The 26,262-nt window shown below is 34.3% G+C and overlaps 1 protein-coding gene across 1 annotated transcript in view; it reads left to right on the top strand.

Annotated features, from left to right (window-relative positions):
• Nucleotides 1-26,262, top strand: part of LOC100011021 (bifunctional heparan sulfate N-deacetylase/N-sulfotransferase 3) — a 230,393-nt gene that overhangs the window by 118,541 nt on the left and 85,590 nt on the right. Inside the window, exons 5-6 of the mRNA XM_001362764.4 lie at nucleotides 10,290-10,475; nucleotides 17,063-17,191. Coding sequence (XP_001362801.1) covers nucleotides 10,290-10,475; nucleotides 17,063-17,191 — 315 coding nt within the window. The remainder of the gene's footprint in view (nucleotides 1-10,289; nucleotides 10,476-17,062; nucleotides 17,192-26,262) is intronic.

The following is a 26,262-nucleotide window of genomic DNA, read 5'->3' as shown; positions in this document are numbered from 1 at the left end:
AAGTCATGATATATTGTCATATCCTGAATTATGAATGATCACAATTATTTTCTATCTTTTCCTCTATGAGTAAAGCCACTCTCAGGAGAGTACCTTACCAGAAACCCTAACCTGTCATCTTCAGAGCCTATCCTGGAGCCACCAGGCTCTCTTACAATCTCTATCATTGATACCTCTGTATTCATCATTGCCTAGCCCTCAACACATCTTCTGCCTTGGAACCAATACACAATACTGACATTAAGATGGAAGGTAAGGCTTTGAAAAAAGGTACAAATAAGCAAAAACAAATGAAAGCTCACAGCTTATAGAGATTTCAATTCAAAATTCTTTATCCTAGAAGAGACATTTTTTATAATATAAATGAAGAAGTTATTATTAAACATTGATGATGTTTGAAGGACTATATTAAGCTATGTCAATACCAATAGTAAAGTCAGAAAGCCCTCTTTGTGAAGGGACTCATATTCTAATGGACAATATAACATATATATGGAAGGTTAAAACTGTCAATCATATGGAAAGGAACAAGAGTTTTAAGGATGTGGTAACAAAGCAGATGGTAATGTCTCTTCTGTAACATCATTAACACTAATCAAATCATAGGAGTTTCTAATGTTTAACTTTTGGACATTGTCAAAGCCTTTGGCGACAGTAATTTTCTTTTTTGGGTCTTTAATATATGTGGCTATAGGACTTTCATCCTAAGACATTGTTAGGAACAATTTCCAGACTACATGTCCACAGTCAGGCTAATATTTTCCAAATGGAGCATAATTAATAAATAGAATTGATATTTTTTTACTTAAACTGTTGTGAATTTTCAGCCGAAATTCACAATGATGTCCGGAGTTCAAAATGAATTACCACTGCTTTTAAAACAATGCAGGTAAATAAAATGAACAATATCAGTCAAATGCCTAAAGTGTTTCCAAATTATATTATAATCTTTATTACAAGGGGTTTTTTTTTGTTTTCCAGTGTCAAACATTTCTTTAACTCAGTAGTTTTTGTCTCTTTTAATTATATTTGTTTGCATGTGTGCTACTTTGTGAAATATGGAAATAGGCAGTGTCTTTGAGTCATTAGTGAAAATTAAAAGGTTCTGTTGCACAGAGATTGAAATGGAAACAATCGTTAAAACTAAAATACCATCCTTAATTACTAACCATAGTTTAACAAAGACAGATTATCAAGGATAATGATAAACATTAATGATTTATTCAGTAACAGGATTCATTGTGCTGGTTATAATAGCTGAATTCTGAATTGCTTGGCTTTTTTTTTCTACTGTGGAGAAATATTTATAGGAAGTTATTATCTAGAGAGTACAACATTACTTTTTGTTGTTTTGCCATAATTAAAATTGCATTGTATTTCTCTTCCTATTTCAGAGATATTTGAATGTATAATTTAGGAAAATCTTTCTTAAATGCTTATAATATATCAATAGATATTAAGAATAGAGTAAATTAATGCCTTACATTTAAATGGTACTAAGCACAGAAATTATTTTCCAAGCACTAATTAGCCAAATTTTACAATAATACTAACTTAAAAACCCTTTATGGTTGTCAGAGTGTGTTCCCTAACACACACTTGAGAAGGTTAAATAATTTGACTACAGTCACATACATTATATCAAAACTAACATTCAAACTCAACTCCTAAAGTCAAGGCCAGCTAATTTTCAGTGACTTCACACTATGAGATGATCCATTCAAATGAATTGGTAAATGGGCTGAATTAAAAAAAAAAGAAACACCCAAGAAATCATAAATAGGCACAAGGCCCCTAACCTCCAACAGTATGCAAAATATTTAACAGCAAATGATTTTACAGTAACAAGGATGTGCTCCTCAAAGTCATTGCCCATTCTTTCTACTAGGAATAACTGGCAGTGGTTTCAAAGCACCTGATTTTATTATACTGTTTTCATTTATAAATCACTGAAAAAAGTATATATATATAGATATATTATATCTATATCTATAATATAGATATATTATAAAAGTAAAAATGAACTTTTTTTCAGAGTACTAAATAAAATATGACTGATTTTATACTGAGTCACCTATCTCTCAAGGCAATCTCAGTGAAATATGGGAGTCTAAGTATCCTTTTCTAGATATCTAGCTTCCTTGATTATCCCTTTTTGTTCTAGTTTACCTTCTCCTTTTATAAGCAGTTAAAAATCCTATTTATTTATTCATTTACTTGTGTGCTTATTAAATGATTGACTTAAGTCATAAGTCCATAAATCTTTGAATTATCTTTGGCATGTTTTTTTTTTTTTCTGAATACTTTCCCATCTACTCTGAATTATTCACAGGCCTAGACTATATGGTGAATTTTGGCAGAGCCATAATATCAATTCAATAGGAAACACCTAAAGTGTGGCAGCAGGGACAGAGGGTAGGTATGCCATGGAAGCTTGAGGGAAATCAGTTTCCTCAAAAGAATGTTAGAATAGAATTCTTCAAGGAGACAAATAGATGGTAGTCACTGAAGCTATATGTTCCTCCATCTTCTTTTGATTGAAAACTAGAGACAAGTGAGAAATGACAGTGTGGTAACAGCAAACAAAACAGGCAACATGTAAACCTTCCAATTATGTATGTTTTTATAAACAACTTCAATTTTATTTTTATTTGCAATTAAACCAATTTTTTTTCCTCCCAATCTTCCCTTCTCCTCTAAAACAAAGTAAAGGGAAAAGAATTCTTGTGGAAATATGCATAATCAACCAAAACAAAACCCTCCATTTTCCCTTCTTGATATTAAAAATGTGGGAGGAGGAAGCAAAGTAATTAACAAATTTGACTAGATCATTTTGAGGAAAATAAACCTATCCCCTACACACTGATCAATACTCTTATTGTACTACATACCTGAAAGTATGGGCTCTTATAACCATGTAAAACTGCCTTGCAATTTCTTTAGTTCTCTAAGTACTACCTATATTCTTAGTAACTTTGAACTCCATGTCTGTTGTGAGGAACTTCCACCTTCCTTTTCTCCATAGGCTTTCCCATTTCTTAGCACGATCTCTGAGATGGTGATAATGGCTATCCTTTATTGTGATTGGAGCCCCATAGTTTTCATTGAGTATATTATCACTGCAGTTCCAGTTTGTATGCTATAATCCAGGTAGCATTTATTTCTTTCCCCCTTTCAACGGTGTATTTTATAGTACTTAGTTCCACCATACTTAGAAAAACAAAAATACTTTAATTTGAGTTTAAAGAATAAAAACTCCATGGAAAATAAGAGTTTAGACATTTTAGCAGCTGAAATTTTTATATAGACATGTAAATGTTATGGATAATGGCTTTGGATTGATGCATAAAAACATTAGCAGACAACTTTTTTTTTCCATGAGAGGAAAAAATATTAGATTTTGAAATGCTGGGAGGCACCTAGGTGGCTCAGTGGATTGAGAGCCAGACCTAGAGACAGGAGGTCCTGGATTCAAAGAGGGTTCAGACACTTCCTAGCTATGTGTCACTGGACAAGTCACTTAATACCCATTGCCTAGCCTTTACCATTTTTTCTACCTTGACACCAATTGCACAGTATTGATTCTAAGATGAAAGGTAAGGATTTTTTTTTAAAGAGGTCATTATAATAAACTAGATAGTAGGAACCTGAAATGGATGGTATCTCAGTAAGTAAATAGAATGGGGGTGTCTTGAAGAGAAATAGGGAAGTTTGAAAGAGAGGTGGGGTATGGAGTGAAATTTAATGAATTTTGTTTTTGACATACTGGTTTTGATATACTACTGGGCCATCAAATTGTTGCAGAGTGAGTCCATGCTCAAGGTCTGGAGTTCAGGAGAGTTATTGGGGGTGGATATATAGATTTACCTAGACATTTATGATGGTCAAAGCAATAAAGAGCTAATAAAGTGAAAGAATACACAGAAAGAGAAGGGGACCCAAGATAGAACCTTGGGATGTACCAACTGTAATGCATTATGATTTGAGTGAATATCCAGCCAAGGAGACTATGAAATGTGTCATCAAGCAGGTAGGAGTAGAACCAAGAAAGAGAAGTTTATGACAATCCAAAGCTGAAACCCAGGAGGAAAGGATAGTTAATGATGTTAAGTGCTGCGGAGACATTGTGAGGGTTGAGGACTGAGTAAAAAAAAATTCTGGGATTTGAGACTAGAAATACAGACATTATTGGGAAATTTGAAGACAATCCTGTTAATGAGTAAAGAGTCAAAGATAAAGAAGAGTTTGAAAATTAGAAAAAGTAAAATAATAACTCCACCCTCCAGAGAGATAGAGAAGTTTAAAATAAAGATGGTTGGGAAGAGTGGTCAATAGGGAATTGGAATCCATCCCTGCCTGTTCATCCTGTGCTGCTCATATCTTCCCACATGAAAAAAGAAGGAAATAAATTGTATGAAGGGAGAATTAGGGATGAGTGAAAAGTGGGTTTTATTCATTGTCACCACTCTATACAGTATTTCATTCACTATCAAGGAAAGACTGTGGGAAGGTATGACAAATTTTGGATTAAGAGGTCTTTTTTTTTTTTGATGCAACAACAAAGAAGGCAAAATGGTGAGAGGAGGAACAAAGATGTTCTCCATCTTTCCATCCTCCAATTAGCTATCATGTGGTCATTGAAGAAAGTCACAATCTCTTTGAGTCCATTCCCCAGTCACCCAGGATTTCATGGACTCTACTTTAAAACAACTGGTTAAGCAACTTGCTCATGGAGACTAAGTTTTCTAAGAGGCAGCATTCAAACCTAGCTCTCTGATTACAAATCTTATACTCTATCCATTATACCAAATTGCTCCAAATAATGCTAGGCTAGAAACAGCCAGTTTAGTATAGTAAATAAGGTACTGAATTTGTAGTTGTAAAATTGAAAAAATACAGAATTTTAGATTTGGGAGGTATCTCAGCATCCATCAGTCCAACTCATATCCGAAAAGAATCCCTACCAAAGTGAGTACTTGGGTTCATCTCTTAACTATTGTATTTCTTTTGTGATCTTCTGCATGTTACTTAAGGTCTCTATGCCTCAAGCATGTTCATGTATAAGTAGCAATTAAATTTCCTACCTTATAGGATTATTGTAAGGATCAATTGAAATATACTTATTTTTTTATGTGTCCTAGGTCTTTGCCTTCCTGAAAGGGCTCTGATTTTATACTCGCAGTCTTAATTCAGGCTAGACTAGCTTGTTTCAAAGCAATGTGGTCAAACACCTTTTCATCTCTGACCCATTATTCTCTCACTATAGACTAGAACTCAGACTCTGAACAAATCTCTGACAAATGATTCATATTTAAGGTATTCCCCCAAAGAGATTATTTTGCTTCCTTCTAGAAAAGATATTCAATGTATGGCATGGGTAACAGGTATAGGACTGTTACTTATTTTTTTGTATCACAAAATAATTGCCTTAAGCACAAGATTTATAAATGCATAATGACAAATATAGAAAATTTTTAAAAATTAACCATTACCATTATTCTAACATTTTCTAAAAAGGAAAGACAGTCTGTGGCCACATACTATTTCATTACAGTCAGGTACTTTATGAGTCACATTTTGGAAACTCTTTAAATGATATAAGAATGTGAATTTCTATTGCATGAGAGATCTGTGATGACTGCCTGGGGAACTCTGTAGTATCATATAATCAAATTATGATACCTTCCATAAGGAAATTCCTATGCAATATTTATGTTGGGCTTTAGAATTGTTTAATGTTGATTGTTAAGATGATAAAAATATAAACAAGTGAATTACAACATAATCTAGTATTTATAAGACATAAAAATTAATTGAACTGATTTTTTTCACCTAAATGGGTAAAAATATTTGTTCATTGAAAGTAAGTAATGCTTTCATGCCATTCTATGCACCATTTTTAAGAAGTTGTCAACAATAGCATTATTCTAATATGAAACAGTACCAAGCTGGAAAGAATTTAGAGAGGTCATTTTAATCATTTTTGCCTTCCAGATGAGGACATCCCTGTGTCTGTCTTGGATAGATAAAATGTTTTTGTATTTAAAAATCTTTGCCAAATTAGATGGTACTATTTTACTCAGTGATCTAGTCAACTATCCCCTTACTATAGCTCTCAGATCACTTGTGTGGATAAAAAGTCAATCAGTCAGTTACTCTTTAAAAGATTTAATTTAAAAAATATTTTACTGATATTACAAAAATGTTATGTTTTTAAATCACAAAATAATTTTAAAGTGTTATAAAACATTATAGTCTGCATAGTTCTGTACAAATAAAGCCAATGCAAACAAAATTAGAAGGGAAGTAAAAAAATTGGGAACAAATCTTTATAACAAAAATCTCTGACAAAGAACTAGTCTCTCAAATTCATTAGGAGATCAGTCAATTGTACAAAAATCAAGCCAGTAAATTAATCTAGCTATTCTGGAAGGCAGTTTGGAATTATATGCAAAGGACTTTGAAAGAATGCATACCCTTTGATCAAGTAATACCACTACTAGGTTTGTACCCCAAAGAGAAAATAAGGAAAATATTTGTACAAAAATATTTATAGCCACACTCTTTGTGGTGGCAAAAAATTGGAAAATGAGGGGATAACTTTTGATTGGGAATGGCTGAACAAATTGTGGTATCTTATGGTGATGGAATACTATTGGGCTATAAGGAATGATGATCTGGAGGATGAACTGGGAGAACCTCAAAGAACTGATGCAGAGTAAATTGAGAAGAACCAGGAGAACATTGTATACAGAAAGTAAAACATTGTGGAATAATTCAATGTAATGGACTTTGCTACTAATAGCCATGCAACAAGCCAAGATACTCCTGAAGGACTTATGGGAAAGAATGTTATACACACTGAGAGAAAGAACTATGGGAGCAGAAATGCAAAAGAAAACCATATGACATTACTTATCACATTTATATATGGGAATGTGATTTAAGAGGGATTTAAGTTCTCTAAGATCCCTTCAGATCTAAACCAATTAAAGTGTGTTTTTCTGTTTCCCAGTTATTGCCTCCACCTCAGCCTCTATCATCACTCAGTCTCTGCCTTACAGCCTTGTCTATATCTCCTCTTCCAGAAATTTGCTCCTATTCCTATTACAATTTAGGATACTAAATGAAATCAAAACAAAAATATCATTCTTTCATTCTCTCCCTCCATTCATCTGTACCTTTCCCAACATTTCAGTGAAATATGAGTTCATTACTATAGATGCTCTCTTAAAAAATATAGTACCAGATTTTTAGTAGTTCCAGTGAATGCATATTAGTAGGAGAGGTTACTGGCTACTCACAGCAGTAATCCTGATATTCATTCTGCTGGTCTTTACTCAGCTCTGGAGAACCTGAAAATTCCATATTGGTGGGGTGGGGGGAAATGCCTTAAAGGAAATTAGATAGATCAGAAATGGGGATAGGTGTGAAAACTTTTTTTTTTTGCATTTTACAGGTTTGTTATTCTTCTAGTTTTGTTTTTTAAATTTTTTGACAAGTTCTGATTTAGCTAGTAAGATTCTCCCATTAAATTGCAACCACATTGAAGGCAGGTACTATATTTTGTCTTTTTAAAAATCTCAGTATTTTGGACAGTGCTTGGCACATAGTAGATACTGATTTATTGATGGGTTTTTTTTCATGCTAACATTTTGGCATATTTTCCATTCTCTCCTCAATACTACTTTGTCATTTTCCATCATATTTGATTTTGGTAAGGTTTTTATATTCTGAAGCTATCTTCCTTTCTTAAATTCAAAGACTGAGACTCTACTTAGAATGGATTAGGAATGATGGTGTCTCTTATGTACAAAAATAAAGTTAAAGACATCACTGCATGATGTCAAAACAAAACAAAACTAGTTTAACGGATGTTTAATTGAATGAAACTTTTGAAAACTCAAACCAAAAATAGATTTAAAAATAAGAGAAACCACCTATAAGAAAGAATGAAACAATGATACTGATAGTAATTTTTAAAGTCTATCCTCTGATACTTGTATAAATAATTTTCTCTATTATAAGACATCTTTCAGTTCTGATGGCATATACCAAGTGGAGAAAAAAATTACAAAACTTAGTAAGGCATCAGATATAGCTAGGTAGGTAGATTGAGAAATAAAAAGAATTCTCATTTTTAAACATATTATCCAATCATGTATATTCCTAGCAAAAGGGAGCATTGTCTATTATGAAAATGAAAATAACTATTGACTTCCAAGCAAAGGGGAAACTTGATATAAATAGGACTTTTTGGAGATTAGAAATCTAATTATAGGTCTGAGAGAGATATACTATACGGGACATCAATATTCCATACTGATATATGTACATATAAACATATACCTATATATGTATGCATTTATTTATGGTTTTATATATGTATGTAGTGTCTTAAAAAAAGATAAAAGGAGGAATTTTTGTACCCCTTGGGAAGCTTGGACTTTTGGTATGGAGACGGGGAAAGAGAGGAGATCCCCCTTTCACAAAGTGGGGTACAGGGGGGACAGCAGATGTAATGGGTCGGCTCAGGGAGAGAAGAGGGGGTTTGAAGATTTTCCGCCTTCTGCCTTCCCTCCTTAGCTAAAACTGCTCTCCCCAATTTGCTCTTGTCCCTCTTGTCCCCCTTCTACTACTCAAGACCAAAAGATCTTCCCTTGATCCATTCACTCACACTCAGCTTGGGGAACAGATAACTTTTAATATTAACTCAATCAGGTAATACAAAAGGAATAACAGGAAGGGAAGAATGGGAAAAGGAAAGTGGGAAGAAGGGGTCCCTGTCTCTATCTAAACCCTTTCCCCTCCCTTCTCGAGTTTGGAGGGAACCCTGGCCTTGGCAGCCTGAGCCCCCTGAGAGAAAGTCAGGTTGACTCACCCCTGGGCAACAGGAGCTGAAGTAAAGTCCGCTCAGGTTTCTCTTCAGAAAGTCCCTTCAATTGGGAAGTTTTGGGGGGAAAGATTTCCAGTCACCAGAAATAAAAATGGGTAACCCTCATGAGAAAATCTTTTTGTCACCTTCTCTCTTTGGCTTCTCAAGACTGAGAGACCCTCACTGTTCTCCAAACCAGAGTCTCCCCCTCCTCCGAAATTCCACTCCTGGGGCCCATCCCCCGTCAAGGTGATCAATTTCACATACTCTTCATCCTGGCACTTTTTATCTCGTGCCAGCCTGCGTCACAGTAGGCATACATATGGAGAGACAGAGACAGCGAGAAGAAGAGAGGGAATATTCTGATTGATGTTGGAAGCAAATACCTGAATTTAGGTTAACCAGTGATATTATGAGCAATAGGAAAACATGGGAATGTCTAATACCAAAACAAGATGCAATTGGTAAATATGAACCAGAACAAATTACAGAAATCCCTTCTACATCATAATGTTAGAGGTATGGAACCCCACCCCTTCCATCTGGAGAATTCTTGTAAAAGTTTTGACCCTTTCTTTGTACCAAAGAAGTCTATTTTTTTCTTTTTTGTATGGAGTGTTTATAATAAAAAATTATATGTATATATTTATGATATTAAAAGATGAAATATGCTGATATTATATAATAATATCCATAATTTTTTGCATTTATGAGTTTCTAAACTTTTTCCTGTGTCTTCAACTGGCCTTTATATGCCATCTATGGCTTCTCCAAAATTCTCAAAAAATTTCCATTTAATTTCTTATGTTGACCTATGATACATCTAGAAACCGCAATGGGGAAAGTCACAATGTGCAGGGGATACCTATACTTTAAAAAATCATTAGATTCCTGTTCCCCCACACTTTTGTTAGACTATTGGAAGAAAAATAATCAGGAAATCATGATTTCTATTTAAATATTATTTTTAAATTCTCAACTGAAAGAGATATAGAATAATCTGCTTCAGTTTCCCTTTTTATTACCATGGGCTACGATCAGAACTGAATTGTACTTACCCAGATCTTATATTGCACATTTCTGCATCTCTTTTTTGCACTATGTTCTATTTTACCTCATAGATATTTTTGCATGGGTTCTATTCCCCATACTCCCTCAATTGCAAATTCCCTATGGACAGGGGTGATGTCTTGCATGATTCTTGCATTACCAGTGTTTTCAGGCAACAGAAGTGCAGCTGGTAAGTGGAATGTAACCACTACATGTTGAATTGATATTTTGAATCTGAATGGAGGCTTTTTTCTCCCACCAGAAGCATTCTTCATGCTGTAAAACAGAACGATATGAATAAAAAAAAAGATTATAAACTATTAAGTCCCTCTGTTACCCCAATTATCTTTTTGATTTGTTTCAGGAGCATGGCATTCCTACTGACATGGGCTATGCAGTGGCCCCTCATCACTCTGGGGTCTACCCTGTCCACGTTCAACTTTATGAGGCTTGGAAGAAAGTCTGGAATATTAAAATCACGAGCACTGAGGAATATCCACATCTGAAACCAGCACGCTACCGCCGCGGCTTCATCCATAAAAACATCATGGTGAGCTTCTTCTCGAATTCTCTGAGTATGACTTACCCTTCTAGCTTCTCAGTTTTCATATGAAAGTAAAAGAGAAAAGTGCCAAAAGTTAAAAGCTCAGCAATATGAAAAGTTCCATGCTGTGGCAAGAGACATTTGTCACATGTCACATTCTTTAATTAAAACCAACCCTCGAAGCTTCTGCAAATATCAATGAAAAGTCGATTTCTTTCTACTACTAACACCACCACCCCTCCCCTGCACAACCTAATTTCTGAGATCCCAAACCAGTGCTACTATCACCTGATGACTGGGATTTCAAAATGAGAAATAAAACATTGCTTTAGCTTTGTAGATAGCACATAAGTCTACTATTAATTATAATTACACATCATAATTAATCTTTTATTTGCTTAGCAAAATTGACGATGATTTTAACTATATTTACCTATGTTGCTTTTCCACCCCCACACCTCAGACTTTTAACATACTCTAAATAACATTTTTTTAAGTACAAAGCAAATTTTGTAATTTTTTTCCTGCTCCTTTGTTTGAGCATCATTAGATCCTCTGATTTGGGTCCCCTCATGTGTCAATTCATGTGTTCCTAAGGATGTTTTATATCCCACCACTTCAGGATAGAGTTCTGGAAGAGAAAAAAAGAAATAAAATTCCTGGTTCATTTCCAAATTGTGTAGCCTAAAGAAAGACCTGAGGGGGAGTAGTTTCTGTGGTTTACCTTGGAGTGTTGCTGGCACACATAGGTAGAGGAGGACTTCCCCTTTCAGGTAAATTCTTATTTTTCAACAGATTTTAAAAATGCCTGGAAGAATTCAAAGCAGGTGTTGACCCAAGTGTCTACAAAAATGTCAAGCAGTGTTTGAAAGGATCACATTGATTCACACTTTTACATTGATTTCACTTTTTCCTCTTCCACAATATAAGGTGACTTTCTAGCTTAAGAAAGTGTTGTTGAAGGTGGGAGTGCAGAGAGGGGGGCTTCTTGTTGCTGGAATTTACACTAGTGAGAGTTTCCTAACAATAGAATTATTGGAAATTTGTACTGCCTCATGCTGCCATGAGCTTATTTGCCTAGAATGGATTTGTTATGACATTTTAAGCTGCCAAATGCAGTCTTTTGGCAGGATCATAGCTGCTGAGGGACAAGTTAAAGAACAATTTGAAATCCAGGGAGCCAAGGTGGCAGAGAACAGGCAGCAACCCAGCTGAATTCTCTCCTCCCCACCCCTTTAAAATAACTTCTCAAATCAAAGTTTGGAGCTGCAGAGCCAACGAAAGGTCAGAAGGAGACATGTTTCAAGTCTAAGACAAGGTAGGAGGTAAGCAGGAGAGATCTGTGCCACCAAAGTGAGAACAGGTCAGGGGAACAGCAGGAGCATCAGGCAACCCTTTCCTGACACTGGGTGCAACTGGCAATGAGAGGCAGTTACACGACCTGGATAAGTGCTTGTGTTCAGCTAAAAGGGGGCAGGGACCCTGGTCACAGTTCCAAGGTAGAGAGAAATGCTAGCACTTGTGGCTGCAGGAGATCAGGGGACCAAGTCACAGGTCCAGACACAGGAAAAGTACTAATATCAATATAAAGATAAAAACCTCATTTCTCAAATATATACACAACTAGTCCAAATTTATTAAAATAAGGGCCATTCTCCAACTGATAAATGGTCGCAGGATATGAGTAGGAAGTTTTCCGAACAAGAAATCTAAGTTTTCTATAGTCATATGAAAAAGTGGTCTAAATCACCATTATTAAATATTAATTTAAATTAAATAATTTCACTATTGATTAGAGAAATAAAAATTTAAACAACTCAGATATCACATTTCACCTATAAGAAATGAAAAATCCTGGAGGTGATGAGGAAGAAGAGGTATATTAAAAAAAAACAAACTGGTGATAAATTTGTGAAGTGGTCCAATTTTTCCAGAGAGCAATTTAGAGCTTTACCCAAAGGGCTGTAAAATTGTGTATACCCTTTGACCCAGCAATACCACTAATAGGTCTGTATTGCAAAGAGATCAAAGGAAAAAGAAAAAGGACCTAAAATATATATTGCAGCTCTTTTTGTGGTGGCAAAAATTTCCAAATTGAGGGGATGCTCATCCACTGGGGAATGACTGATGTGGACAAGAGATACAATATATTGATCCCCCACTAGTACTCTGGACAAGTTGTGACATATAATTGTGATGAATGACTATTGTACTATAAGAAATGGTCAAGTATTGTGGCTGGGGGGGGGAGCATAACAATATCTATATGAACTGATGCAAAGTGAAGTAAGAACCAGAAGATCATTGTGTACAGTAATAGCAATGTTTTAATGCTGATCAATTGTAAATGACTTAGTCAATCTGATCAATACAGTGATCCAAGACAATTCCAAAGGGCTCATGATGAAAATCTTCTATCCACATCCACAGAGAGAAATGTTGACATCAGAGTGAAAACTGAATTATAATTATTTCATATTCTATTTTTTTGCAATATAGCTAATATGGAAATATTTTTGCATGATTTCATGTGTATAATTAATTTATCCCTTGCCTTCTCAGTGTGGAAGAGGGACCATGGAAGTACAGAATTTGGAATTCAGATTTTTAAAAGAAAAGAATATTAAAAATAAATAATAAAGCAGGTCTCTCCAAATAAACCCGCTAAAAAATTCAAAAGTGTTCTAAATGCACTAGTCATTTGAAAGACAAATGTAGATATGGCTGCATAGTTAGGATGGGGTTCAGATCCTACCTCTCATGCATTCTGGCTATGGGCTGCTGGGTGTCTCTGTACTCTAGGAGAGGAGCAGTCTTGTAAGATCTATGGAGCCTTTCTCAGAATAATATTGTTAAATGCATGAAATATATTGAAATGCAGTTATTAAAATTTTTTTAGTAACCTCAACTTTAAGAACTCCTGCTCTAATTGTATAAGTTGCATAGGATGTGTTAATTCACATTGATAGAGGGAATTCCATCACCAGAAAGTTTTTTTATACCAGTAAAAAATATGAGACCCAAAGCTATCTCTATAGTTCCATTTAGTGGTTGAAGTGCTAGGCTTAGATTCTGAAGGATGTGGATTTGAAATTCACCTCTGACATTTAATAGCTGTATGACCATGAAGAAGTCACTGCCTAGCTGAGTGATCTGCAGTGTCCTCATCTAGAGAATTTTAATAATAATGCTGTAAAATATTTCCCCAGCTTTAAAGCACTAAGTAAATAGTGGTTCTTTTTCTTGTGGCTAGATAATCAATTGAGGGTTGGTGACTATTGTAATTTCACTATCATGATCTTTTACTTGCCTATAACTTGATTAGATAACCTGTTATTAATCAGCCATTTTTCACTCATATCTGATTCTTCATGACCCCATTTGGAGTTATGTTGGCAAAGACACGGGAGTGGTTTGCTATTTCCCCTTCCAGTTCATTTTACAGATGAGGAAACTAAGGAAAATTATTTTAAGTGACTCCTAGATTGACACATCTAGTTAGTATCTGAAGCTAAATTTGAAATCAGGAAGAGGAGTCTTCCTGACTCCAAGTCAGTCACTTTCAGTCTAGTTTTAGTCAAGTTCTATCAATTATTCCTCTACAATATTCCTTTCATCTGCTCTTCCTTTTTCATTATCTTTAACACTACTGTGTTTTAGCTCTTATCATTTCATGCCTAGATTATTTCAACAGATTCCTAACTAATCTCCCTACCCTATTCTCAATTTCTTTAGCATCAGATTAAATTTTCTCAAACATGGTTTTCATGTACCATGTCACTTTATGGTTCAAAAATCTTAAATAACTCTTATTGACTATAAAATAGAGTTTAAGCCTTAGCCTTGCTTTCAAAGCTTTCTACAATCCATTCCAAACTTGCAATTTCTTCTCTTCATTCTCCTATTTTCATATTTTTGGCTTTACTTATTCTGATTTCCCTACTTAAAGTTTTCTAACACAATATTTACTTAACTGCTACTCGTTCTTTTTAAATTTGAATTTATTTATTTATTTATTTGTTCCTTTAAAACAACCAGTTAACTCCCTCTTTATTTCCCTTCTTCCCCATTAGAAAAGGCATCATTTAACAATAAGCTGTATATATATAAAATGATGTCTTAGTTTATTTCTATTAGCTCTTTCTCTGGATATGGACATACAGAAGCCATTCATCAAAAACATTATTTGTGTTGCTGTATATAATGTTCTCTTGGTTCTGTTCATTTCACTCTTCATAATTTCATGTAAGTCTTTTTGTGTTTTTTTCCCCAAAAATAACCTGCTCTTGATTCTTATGCCACAGTAGTATTCCATCACAACCATGTGCCACAAATTGTGAGCTATTACCCAATGGATAAGCTTCCTTTCAATTTCTAGTTTTTTGCCACTACAAAAAGAGCTACAATAAATATTTTAGAAAATACAAGTTCTTTTCCTTTTCCCTGATCATCTTAGGAAATAAAACCAATAGTGATATGGCTGGGTCAAAAGGTATACACAGTTTTTATAAATCTTTGAGCATAATTCCAGATCGCTCTCCAAAATGTTACACATTCTTGAAATTCTACCGTACATCTCTTGCATTATAGCTTGCTTAACCCCCTGAGTTCACTATGATCTCTCCTTTCTTAGATTTCCCACAGTGTATGACCTTTTCATTTGGCATTCCATATCATGTAGCCTTTTTACTATATTTTGTTCTCCTATCTAGATTTTCAGTTCCACAAGGAAAGAAGTTGTGCTATATATACTTTGAAAATTGTATAACAGATATAGCAGCACTATGCATAAATATTTGTTAAATTAATGAATGCAAAGCAAGATCAAACCTTCTAGTCATTAATTTTGTGAAATAACCTTTCCAAGTATTATAATGATCATTTAAGTGAATAAATTAAATCACAATAGAAATAATGTTTCATTTTGTTTTGTTTTGTGGAGATTGTTATTTCTTATTTGTGTGTGATGTTAGGGCATCCTGGTAGAGTGTGTAAAGAGCTGGCTTTAGAGTCAAGAAGACCTGAGTTCAAGTCCTACTTCTAACACATATCAACTGTAACATCCTTGGCAAGTTGCATATCTTCTCAATGCCTCAGGCAACTTACCATGTCTATACATTTATATACATATATATATAATCTATTAATTATGGAAAATTTGTTAGTGTGCATTACCACAGAGATTTTCACATTGGAATATTCCCCATACCAATGATTTCACAGTTCAGATCAAGGGAAAACAAACTAATAATGCTTCATATTCTAATATCTTAAAGCATAGACTTCACCGGGACTAACGTTCTGTGAATTAATTAAAACTGTAGTTTAATATTACAATAGAGGTGCTTCTAAGTCCTTCTTCTACCTCTCCATAGTAACCTCACCTTTTTTCCTTCATTAAGAGCATGTGTAAGGTTTCATTAAATGAGCATCCTAAAGTAGGCTATTCAGAGTGAATTGGCAATGATGTGCTCAGGAAATCTATCAACACCTAGAACAAATTTTAGTACAACCCTAATAATGGCAGCTATAAAGATAATAGCATATTTATTAGTAGACATTCTCAAAAAGAAAAAAAAAACAAGGAAATTTCTGTAATAAAGTTCAATGATTAAAATGATTCTTCAAATACTTTGTTTTTCCTTAATTTTGAAAACAAGGACCAATATTTTGAAGGTGCATTTTGAACCAAGTTGACCTTAAACTTTGAGTGATAGGACAGAAGTTTTGAATCAGTTTACTAGGAACAATCAATAAAAAGAGCCTCTTTCCTTAGAAATTGAATTGGTAAGCAAGCTATTCCCCAAAGCAAGTGCATTAATTTCCTGCCACTTTGAGCTCATGGTGATGAACACGGGCCATAAGCAAGTCATTCTGTAAGATTTAGCTGAGGAATGTGCCTACTTACACAACTTCACTCCTTGCCTTCTGATAAAATTGTCGTGATATTTCATATGGAAAAACATAAGACTTTGAAAAATGTCTTCACCATGCAGGTGTACAATAGTAATAAATAATAGCATTTGTGTTATTCAGTGATGAAAAGGTGACCTTTTTACCATTATATGGTGTATACATGTTCTGGGATTTTAAAGAATGACTAACAAAAAACATAAATTCTTTGACAACTACCAGATGTCAAAATTGGGAATATGAGCATTAGAGTAGTTCAATCTTTCCTTTGTAATTCAAAGGTTCAATTGAATTAAAGATGTCATTTTCCTCCCTCAAAAGCACATTGTCAGTACATTGATTTCATCCTTTAATGTACATATAGAATTTGAAAGGAAACAAATAATTTCATTTCATTTTTACAATGTATTTGATTTAAAAGGTCTGCATGAATTAAAATAATTCTATATCAACAGTATTTTTAAAACACTTCAAATTTCTCTTTTAATTTCGAATAAATATCCCATTTATTTTTTGTGACACCCTTGCTTTATCAGACTAAAAGTAATCTTTCAATTTGTATTTGGCCTTGTGAAATGGTTGCCCTATCATATATAATTTTGATGAGGGAAATGTCACAGCTTCCACACATCCAAATGAAAACTAACTTTTTTTTTCTGACTTGTTAATTTTTCATTCAGGTTCTTCCTCGACAAACTTGTGGTCTTTTCACACACACAATTTTCTACAAAGAATATCCAGGAGGCCCTAAAGAACTGGACAAGAGTATACAGGGAGGAGAACTTTTCTTTACCCTTATCCTCAATCCAGTAAGTATTTCAAGTTATTCTCAAGCTAGCTAAGTGGTGGGATGAAAATATAACTTGAAAAAAAGGCAGGCAGGCCTCTTATCATCAGTAAAACCATTTTGAGATGCTTCGCCCTTCAGATTGTACCAGAAATGAAAAGAGCAACAGGAAATGATGAAGTGATAACCAGAAATAGCTCTCAGCTGTGGCTTCAGAACTGGCACACTAAACTCCAGGCTCTTTTATATCTTAGAAAGTTGAAGCAAGTGATGGAGGAGCTCAAAAGATATTTCCTGCTACTGAGGTCAATCAATGGGTAGACAAACAGAGGGAATGGACCAGAGGGGAAGTGCATCCCCCCTCCAGTTCCAATGCTGGAGAGTTCACCATTCCCACCTCCCTTTGGAACAGAGTAAAGTATCAGTCACTTCCTACAAGAAAAAGGATTTGAGAACTCATCTTCCTGTTTTTCACATGCCAAAAGGCATGGGATAACAATGATTTGCCTTCATATAACTTATACTTCTTTGTGAAGTGAAGAAGTCAACAAATTAAAATATTTATTCGATGCTTATCTAGTTCAAGAAATTCAGAAGGAAAAAATAGTATATTCAAAAACAAAACAAACAAGCAAAAAAAACAGTCCCTTTTCTAAAAGATGATAAAAGGTCATTCTGCCTTATATTTCAATGGGAGAGAAATGTGCAAACAGCTATCTCTAAATAAAATAAACAGGATAAATTACAGATAATCAGCAGAAGAGGAGTACTAGCATGCAATAGAATCAAGAAAGATTTCTCACAGAAGATTGAATTTTAACTGGGACTTTAAGGAAACCAAGCAATATAGGAGATGGAGATGAAAAGGGAGAGAACATATTAATTTTCTATCATGTTATCAGCCCTGAACAGAGTAATTTTGATAGCTAAAGTTCCTGTCCTAATGGTAAACTAACAATTTAAGAGGCAGAAAGCACAAGGCACAAATGAATGTACTGAAGATATATTGAGAAAGGGAAGGAATGGAAAAAAAATCATTAATCAAGTGATCATTCTACTGTTGTTTATTAGTATATCTTCTTTGTGTCAAGACTTTGGAGGCTTCTGGGGATACAAAGACAAAAAATCAAATCGTTCTTTGACTCGAGTTTATGTTTTTTTGAAGGAGACAACATGTACAATAAATATATGTAAAATGTGTAGTGGATATTTTTGGATGGGAGAAACGAGCAACTAGGGAGATTGGGCTTTATGTCAAAAGTGTCATGACCCAAGTTTTGAAAGAGGTATGAAATTCTATGAGGCAAAAGTAAGGAGAGTAGATTACAGCCCTGGTTGGGGCAATATGTACAAAAGTGTAGAGGTGGTATATGGAATGCCATATGTGTGGAAGAACAAGATTGTACTTTAGTTAGATTGTAATTTGTGAAGGGAATTTTGGGGCAAGGTTATAAATGGCCTTTAAAGTCCATGGCAATATTTTGAATTTAATTTCAGAGGTAATAGGTAGCCTCCAGGTTTTTGTAAGCATAAGACTGACATGGTAAGATTTTTTGTTTTGGGAATGTCACCTTAGATGTGAGTGGAGAATAAATTTGAGAGGGAAGGAAATGAAACAGGGAGTCCAGTTGGCTATTGGTCATTGCTTCAGTTTAGGCAAAAGAGCCTTAATCCTAGAAACTACATGAATAGAGAGAGCAGCAGAGATGGAAGAACCTTTGGGATAATAGAAGTGGATATTGGCAATATGTGACAGGAGGGAGATTGAAAAGTGGAGAATGAATGAAGCTATGAATCTGAGTGACTAGAAAAATGGTGGAACCATATTTAGAAACCAAAGGTAAAATCTATATATTGTGTGTAGCTATTATTGTTATTATTATTCTATAAAATTAAAGGATACATTAAGTTAATGGGAGAGTTCAAGGGGAAAAACTGGGGAGTAGGGAGAACCTAATCTTCACAATTTGGATGCCGATTCAACTATATTAAAAAAAAAGAGAATATATTTCACAGTTTCAGCCAGTAAATAGTCCTAATTCTACATCTCAGTGTTCATTAAGTTTCAGTCAGAACTTGTTGATGTTCTAATGAATCATGAGTTTATAAAGCTGGAAGGAAACTTGGGGACCGTTTAATCCAGGGATTAAATTTATCTAAATCTACCTGGAGTCTGGTCTATGACTAGATTTCAGAGGGTTCTTGAACTTGTATAAATTATATATATATATATATATGTATATATATATATATATATGTTTATAAGAAGTCCACAGGCATCACTAGACTACCAAAGGGATCCATAATGAAAAAAATGTTAAAAATGACCTAACCTAGTCCAATTCCTCCCATGTTACATATAAGAACACATAGATTCACTGAGATTTCTTGGTTTGTCCTAAGATCTTTCAACAAGTTAATTAATGGAATTAATAAGGTTCCTGGATGGTGCTTTAAGGCAGTTAACACACAAATTGCATCAAATAACTATACTTATTACTCACCAAGGTTACCATGGATACTCAGAGTTTTCCTAAAATATATATTATTTTTATTATATTATTCATAATCATCATCACAATTATAATAGTTTTATATAGTACTTTGTAATCTGTGGAGTGCTTTCCCATATATTCTTTCATCCTTATAACAACCAAGTAAAGTTGGTATGGTAGTGCATCTTTGTTATATTCATTTTACATATGAGGAAAGTTGGCTTTAGTGAAGTAAAAGGGTTCCCTCCTCAGTCTTAAGAGCAAAGCCAAGAACCAGTAAAGAACTTTTAACATTTAGTCTTCTTTCTACTATGCTAGTCTTTTTCCACTTGATATATTGTAGTGTCCTCCTACAATTTTGAGAAGAAATGATTATCCCTGTCTTCCATAGATTCTTCATTTTGACCATGACATAGTCAAAGTTGTTGCAAGATCCATAGCATTTTGGGCAGTTTTAAGTTCTTGCTTTAGCAAGCTACCACTCTCTGTCTCCCTGTCTCTGTCTCTTTCTCTCTCTCTCTGTCTCTGTATCTGTCTCTCTATCTCTCTGTCTCTTTGTCTCTGTTTCTGCCTCTGTCTCTCTGTTTTCTGTCCCTCTATCTGTCTCTGATTTCTCTCTCACTCTCTCTCTCTCTCTCTCTCTTTCTTTCTCCTGAAACTTTACCCCTACATTTCTAGGAATAGAAATTTTCATTTTGAAAATATTTCCTCTAAATGAAGACCATTTTCTTATTTAAATGCTAAGGAACTACCACAACATTTCTGAAATACCAGCATACCACTCTACCCTTGAAAATTGAACCAATGAGCACAAGATAGAGGGATAGGGAATTATGAAGAGGGGTGAAGGTAGTTCATTGTTCAGCAGACTCAAAACTCTAGTCAATAGGTTCCATCAGTTTGTTTGCCTTTAATAGTCAGGCAGTTGTATACAATGACAGAAATTTTTCATGATGATCCACTATGAAAGACTAAATCATTATCAGCAAAGCCAATCACCAAGATTCCCACCACCACCACCACAAAGGACCCGTGATGAAAATGCTATCCAGAAAGATCTTCAGGAATGGATGTAGAGTGAAAGGAGCAGAACCAGGAGTACATTGTACACAAAGACTGATACACTGTAGTATGATTGAATGTAATGGACTTCTCTACTAGCAGCAATGCAAGGATCCAGGACAATTCAGAGGGACTTATGAGAATGAACTCTATCCACATCCAGAGAAAGAAACTGTGGGAGCAGAAATGCATTAGAAAAATATATGATGGTTCACATAATGTGATAGGGAGATGAAAAGGGTTTTGTTGTTAAAAGATCACTCTACTGCAAATATGAATAACATGGAAATAGGTTTTGAAAGTTAAACATGTATAACCCAGGGGACCGGTTGTCAGCTCTGGGAAGGGACAGGAAAGAGAGAGGGTGGTGAGAATCATGAATCATGTAACCATGGGAAAATATTCTAAAGAAAAAAAAATGCTATCCACAGCCAAAGAAGGAACTGCTAGAATCTGAGTGCAGATTCAAGCATACCATTTTCTGCTATAGTTCCCTTCATTAGATTTCTATAATATTGAGATGTCTTTTATCATGACATGAGTAAAATGGAAATATGTATGACATGAATGTACAGCTATCATCTATATCAGACTATTCATCACCTGGAAGGGGGAGAGGTAAAAAAATCTGAATTCTAATGTGTCTGAAAACAATTGCCAAAAAACATTTCTACATGTAACTGATTTTTTTTAATTGGAAAAAATAGCCAGTTGATACACTTGGAAGGTAAGTGGTATAGTGGATAGAGTACTTAGCCTGGCATCAGAAAGACTTGAGTTAAAAACCAGCCTCCAGCTGTCTGAACTTAGAACATCATTCAACTCTATTTGCCTCAGTTTCCTCATCTCTAAAATGAGCTAGAGAAGGAAATGGCAAACTACTTGAATATCTTTGCTGTTAAAGCTTTTAAAAAAGATTGGGAAATTTTTATTCTGAGTAAACTGGCTTTATTGTGAGCATGAAAATCATAATTCCATCATCCACAGACATACCTAGAATGGTCTCAGATCCTGATCATTATTGACATATTTATAGATTAAACAAAGAAAAAAACAAACAATCTTCTCTCTTTCTAGGTGGGGAAGGTAGGACAGACAAAGACTTCTTTCTCTCCTGGTGCTTAGAAGGTCAATTATATGGGGAAAGGCATTATAGAGGACAGAAAAAATGTATGGTTAATGTAGCCCCTTTGGAAGTATCTACAGTCAAATCATCTTTATATCAGGTTTTTCCAGTGAAAACATGATTATCTTGCAATAGGTTTTAATTATTCATTTTTATAATAATCTTTTAATACCCAAGCCCCAAATCATATACCCAAATAAACAAGTGATAAATCATATGTTTTATGCTGGATTTCTATTCCCACATTTCTTTTTCTAGATGTGGATAGTGTTTTTTCTCATAAATCCCTCAGAATTGTCCTGGATCATTACCGTACGTTTTTGCCTTAGATGATCTAATTTCCAAAAGCATTAAGCTCCCTCAGAGAAAGCATAACACACATTTCTCTAGAGTAAAGAGTAACACATAAGTCTGTCTCTATGATTACCTATCTTGCAATGATCTATTTCCTTTGATTCTATAATTATTGATTATTAAGTAGAATTTTCACTTACAATTAATAGTCACAACTTAACAAATTAATCAGATTAGTTAACATGAAATTGTGAAAAGCCAATTGATTATAATTATCTTTTTCATTGCCAAGAAAATCCCAAAAGGGTCACAAGGATGTGGACATGACTGAAACAACTCAACTACTACTACTACTGATAGAATCAGTTTAAAGCAAATCCATTTATTGTCGTGACATAGTATAAATAGTAGTTACAAAATGTCCTTTCCTCAATATAAAGCTATAGTGCCCAAAAAACATATATAATGTAGGCCAACAGATAGAATATAGCAGTAAAGAGCCACACGGAGAGAGCACACATTGTCAAGGCAACCTACACCTGTGGCACAACAAGGCCCCAGGAGTACCATTTATATGTTAAGTGTGTTATTCTGTATTTTCTTGTTTCTTTGGCTCAACTTGGCTTTACATTTAGCCTCTTTTTTTTAATGCCTAGGATTATTTCTCAATTTATTCTCTAGATTTAGTTTGCTGGAGGGCTTTTTGAGGGTCACCATGGGTTTGGCTGGGCTTTTACCCAGCCAATGGTTAACCACTCTAAAATTCCTTCATATTGGCGAAGAAACTTCATAATTTCTAATGAAGCAATGGAGCAGAAACACATTCTCACTCTTCTTTTTGCCAGCTATACAAGGCCATTCCCAATTTTTGCATTCTTTACATTTTGATAAGATGTGAGCATCTGAAGATCTGAGCAAAGTCATTGTTTACAATCTCATAGGTTTGTAAAATTCAGTTATTTTAATTTGCATTTCTCTTGTTAATAGTGATTTGGAGCTGTTTTCCATTTGATTGTTGATGGTTCACAGGAAATGCAGTTTTTCTTACCAATAACAGGAGTGATAAAGGAAAAAAAAAAACCTTATAGAGGATAAAGGGAAGTTAAACCCTACCTTAGTACAACTATTTCCTTCCTGATTCAAAACACCTGCAGCCTTCAGACTAATTTTTAGATAATAGCACCAGTTTTTGTCTCAGAGGAATAAGGTAGATTTTGTCAGATTCCAGGAGCTAGGCTGCTTGGGGAAAGTTGGTATTAAGATGAAAGATTGTTCAGGTGCTGTGGGAAACACTGTTCATGGCATGCTCTTCTCTAATTTAAAATGAAAACAATAGGGCTTTGGTGCAATAGGAGCTAATATCTGTAATGGGAGAGCATAATTAACCCATGCATTAATTAGGATGCTGTTTAAAATCATTATGAAGGACAACTATTTAATAACTTAATTAATGTTTGTAGCCTTGATTCTATGTGTTATTATGCAAAACTGTTCAATGAGGCTGTAGTTTCCTGCTGAACAAATACAAAGTCTATAAAATAACTAGCACGTAGTCCTTTTCTTCAGTCAGCCATTAAACTGTGGCAATTCCATATTAACCACAAGGAAAAAATGAGGACATGGTGAACTCTAATAATTCTATCTATCATAGAAGATGTTATAGAGGAAGTAGAACCTAAGAAAGAGAAGATCCTGGAAGCTGGAGGTAAGGAAGGAATGCTTTCCAGGAACAGGGGACTTTGAATTTATAGTAGCAGTAGAGCAAATTAATAATAATAAAAAAATAACAATTATATAGTACTTTAAGACTTTGATGTTTTCAAAATGCTTTACAAGTTTTATTGTCACAACAACCCTGGGAAATATATGGCATTATTACTTTCATTCTATAGATAAGGAAACTGAGGAAGATAAAGTTTAACCGACTTTTCCAGGGTCACACAGCTAATAAATGGCTGAGGAAGAAACTAGAAACCACTCATGTAGAACATCTAGGACCACTAGCTGTCTAGAAACCAAAAAGACTTGATTAAAATTTAAAATCTAACTTAAGAATCAACAATTCAAATTACTGTTTCCTAAGGTAAAGATCACAGTCAGCTTGTGTATCAGGTTTTCAATCAAATTCACTTACCCTTTTAAAAAAATCTTTCTTCTATCACTTCCTATCATATAACTTTCTATTAAAGTCTTCCTCCAAGTCACTTAGAATATTATTCAAAAGAAATATTCCTACATTGCAATATTTTTTGTTTTGTTTTGTTTTTGTTCTCTATTTCTTTTAGATAGGCTTATTTTTCTCATGTGACTTTTTCACATACAATCAGTTCAGTTGAATGAACTCAGATTCAGGAAACTGGGGCTCTAGTTTTACCTCATCTATGCAACTTTCAACAAGTCTTTTAACTTTCCTAAGACTCAATTGTCTTTTCTGTAAAATGTGGAAGTTTGGTCTAGAGCATCTTTGGTTTTGTGCCTGGAAAAAAAATGTAGAGATCATCTCTACATGGCAAATATTTTCAACTAGAAAAAAATCCAACTAAATAGAAAAACAAAGGACAAGGGAGTCAGTGCCACTTTCCTGTCTGTGTTCAACCCAGAGACAAAGAAACTGTCTAACAATAAAACAGATAACTAAAAGTTATTATTTCCCCCTTCTCCCTAAGGCATATTTGTCTGAAAGGAAGCTTAATGTTTCAGGCTTTTTTTCTCCTGATGGAAAGCTTGACCCCTCTTTTTCTTTGCTTCTCTTGGGGCACATGCTGAAAATGGATAATCCTTTGTTGATAAAATGCTTCTAAAACATAGGGAGCATTCATTTTAAATGTTTGATTTATTCCATTTCTTTTACTTCCCTTTAGTATTTGTGCTTGGGCATATTTCATGACAGGTGATGTTGAAAAGAAATATATTGCTGAATTTATTATTGAAGTAGGATATAATTTATTGTATATTTGGGAAATTTTACGGAGTTGTCCAGATGTTGGTGCCAAGTGATTAATAGAAGGCATGTACACATCACTCTTTCCAATGGCTCCTTCAAATATACACAAGACTTCCCTATATTGAAAATACCTAAATTGACTCTGGTTTCTTAACCATTTTCTTTATCATATCTTTTCCCCTTTATCTTCTCTGTAATGCCCTAATTTTCCACTCATATTTTGAAATTTCTTTTTTTTAAATCATCACATTCCAACTAATTCCCCTTTCACCAAACTCAATGGTCGTCATTTCCATTCATGTTTCTACTATGTTTGACACCATAGATCCTCTTTTCCTTGGCATCTTCATATCCTTCCTTTCTTATAATTTCCCATCATGCAATTCTACTTGCTTCTATATTGCTTCTCTAACTTGTTTCCTTTGCTAGCTACTCTTGCTTTTGTGGTTGAGTAACAAAGGACATTTCCCAAGATTCAACTTTACACCCTCTGGTTTTCATGCTTTCTAATCCCTCTCTCATGGCTCCTCTATTCTCACTCCTTTAACTATCACTTCAGTGATAGATGGATATATTTATAAATAGATCTTTCCAATTATTTCCTCATATGAATTCCCATATATATGTACTAAACATTTCCATTTGGATATCTTTTGATCAACTCATTCCTATCATATCTAAAACTAGACTTATAAATATATACTCTTTGTTTCTAATGGCCCTGCTTTCTGTCAGTGGAATTAGACTTCCCCCAGTGATCCAGGTTCAAAACTCAATCTGGCAGCAAAATATAACATACAGAATGCCAGTCTTAAAATCAGGAAGACCTGTGTTCAAATTATTTTAGATATAAAATTTAAGAATTAAAGAATAGCTAACATTTATGTAGTAATTATTATGTGCCAGATACTGTGCTAAGCACTATTTGTTGTCTCATTTTATCCTCACAACAACTCCTGGATATAGATACTATTATTACCCTCATTTTACAGATGATGAAATTTAGTCAAACAGGTAAATAATTTGCCCTGGGTCACACACCTAGTAAAATACTATGAAAATGTAGAAGTCTTGCATAATTTAGGAATTACATCTGGAAATATTGTTGTTGAAAGCAGATGACACATTGAAAGCAATTTTCTAAAAGCAGGATTGCATGATTTCAGCAAACT

This window comes from Monodelphis domestica, chromosome 6 (genome assembly GCF_027887165.1).
Source record: "Monodelphis domestica isolate mMonDom1 chromosome 6, mMonDom1.pri, whole genome shotgun sequence".
NCBI classification, from domain to species: Eukaryota; Metazoa; Chordata; class Mammalia; order Didelphimorphia; family Didelphidae; genus Monodelphis; species Monodelphis domestica.
Note: the sequence above shows the minus strand (reverse complement) of the source record. Positions and strands in the feature narration are given on the sequence as shown.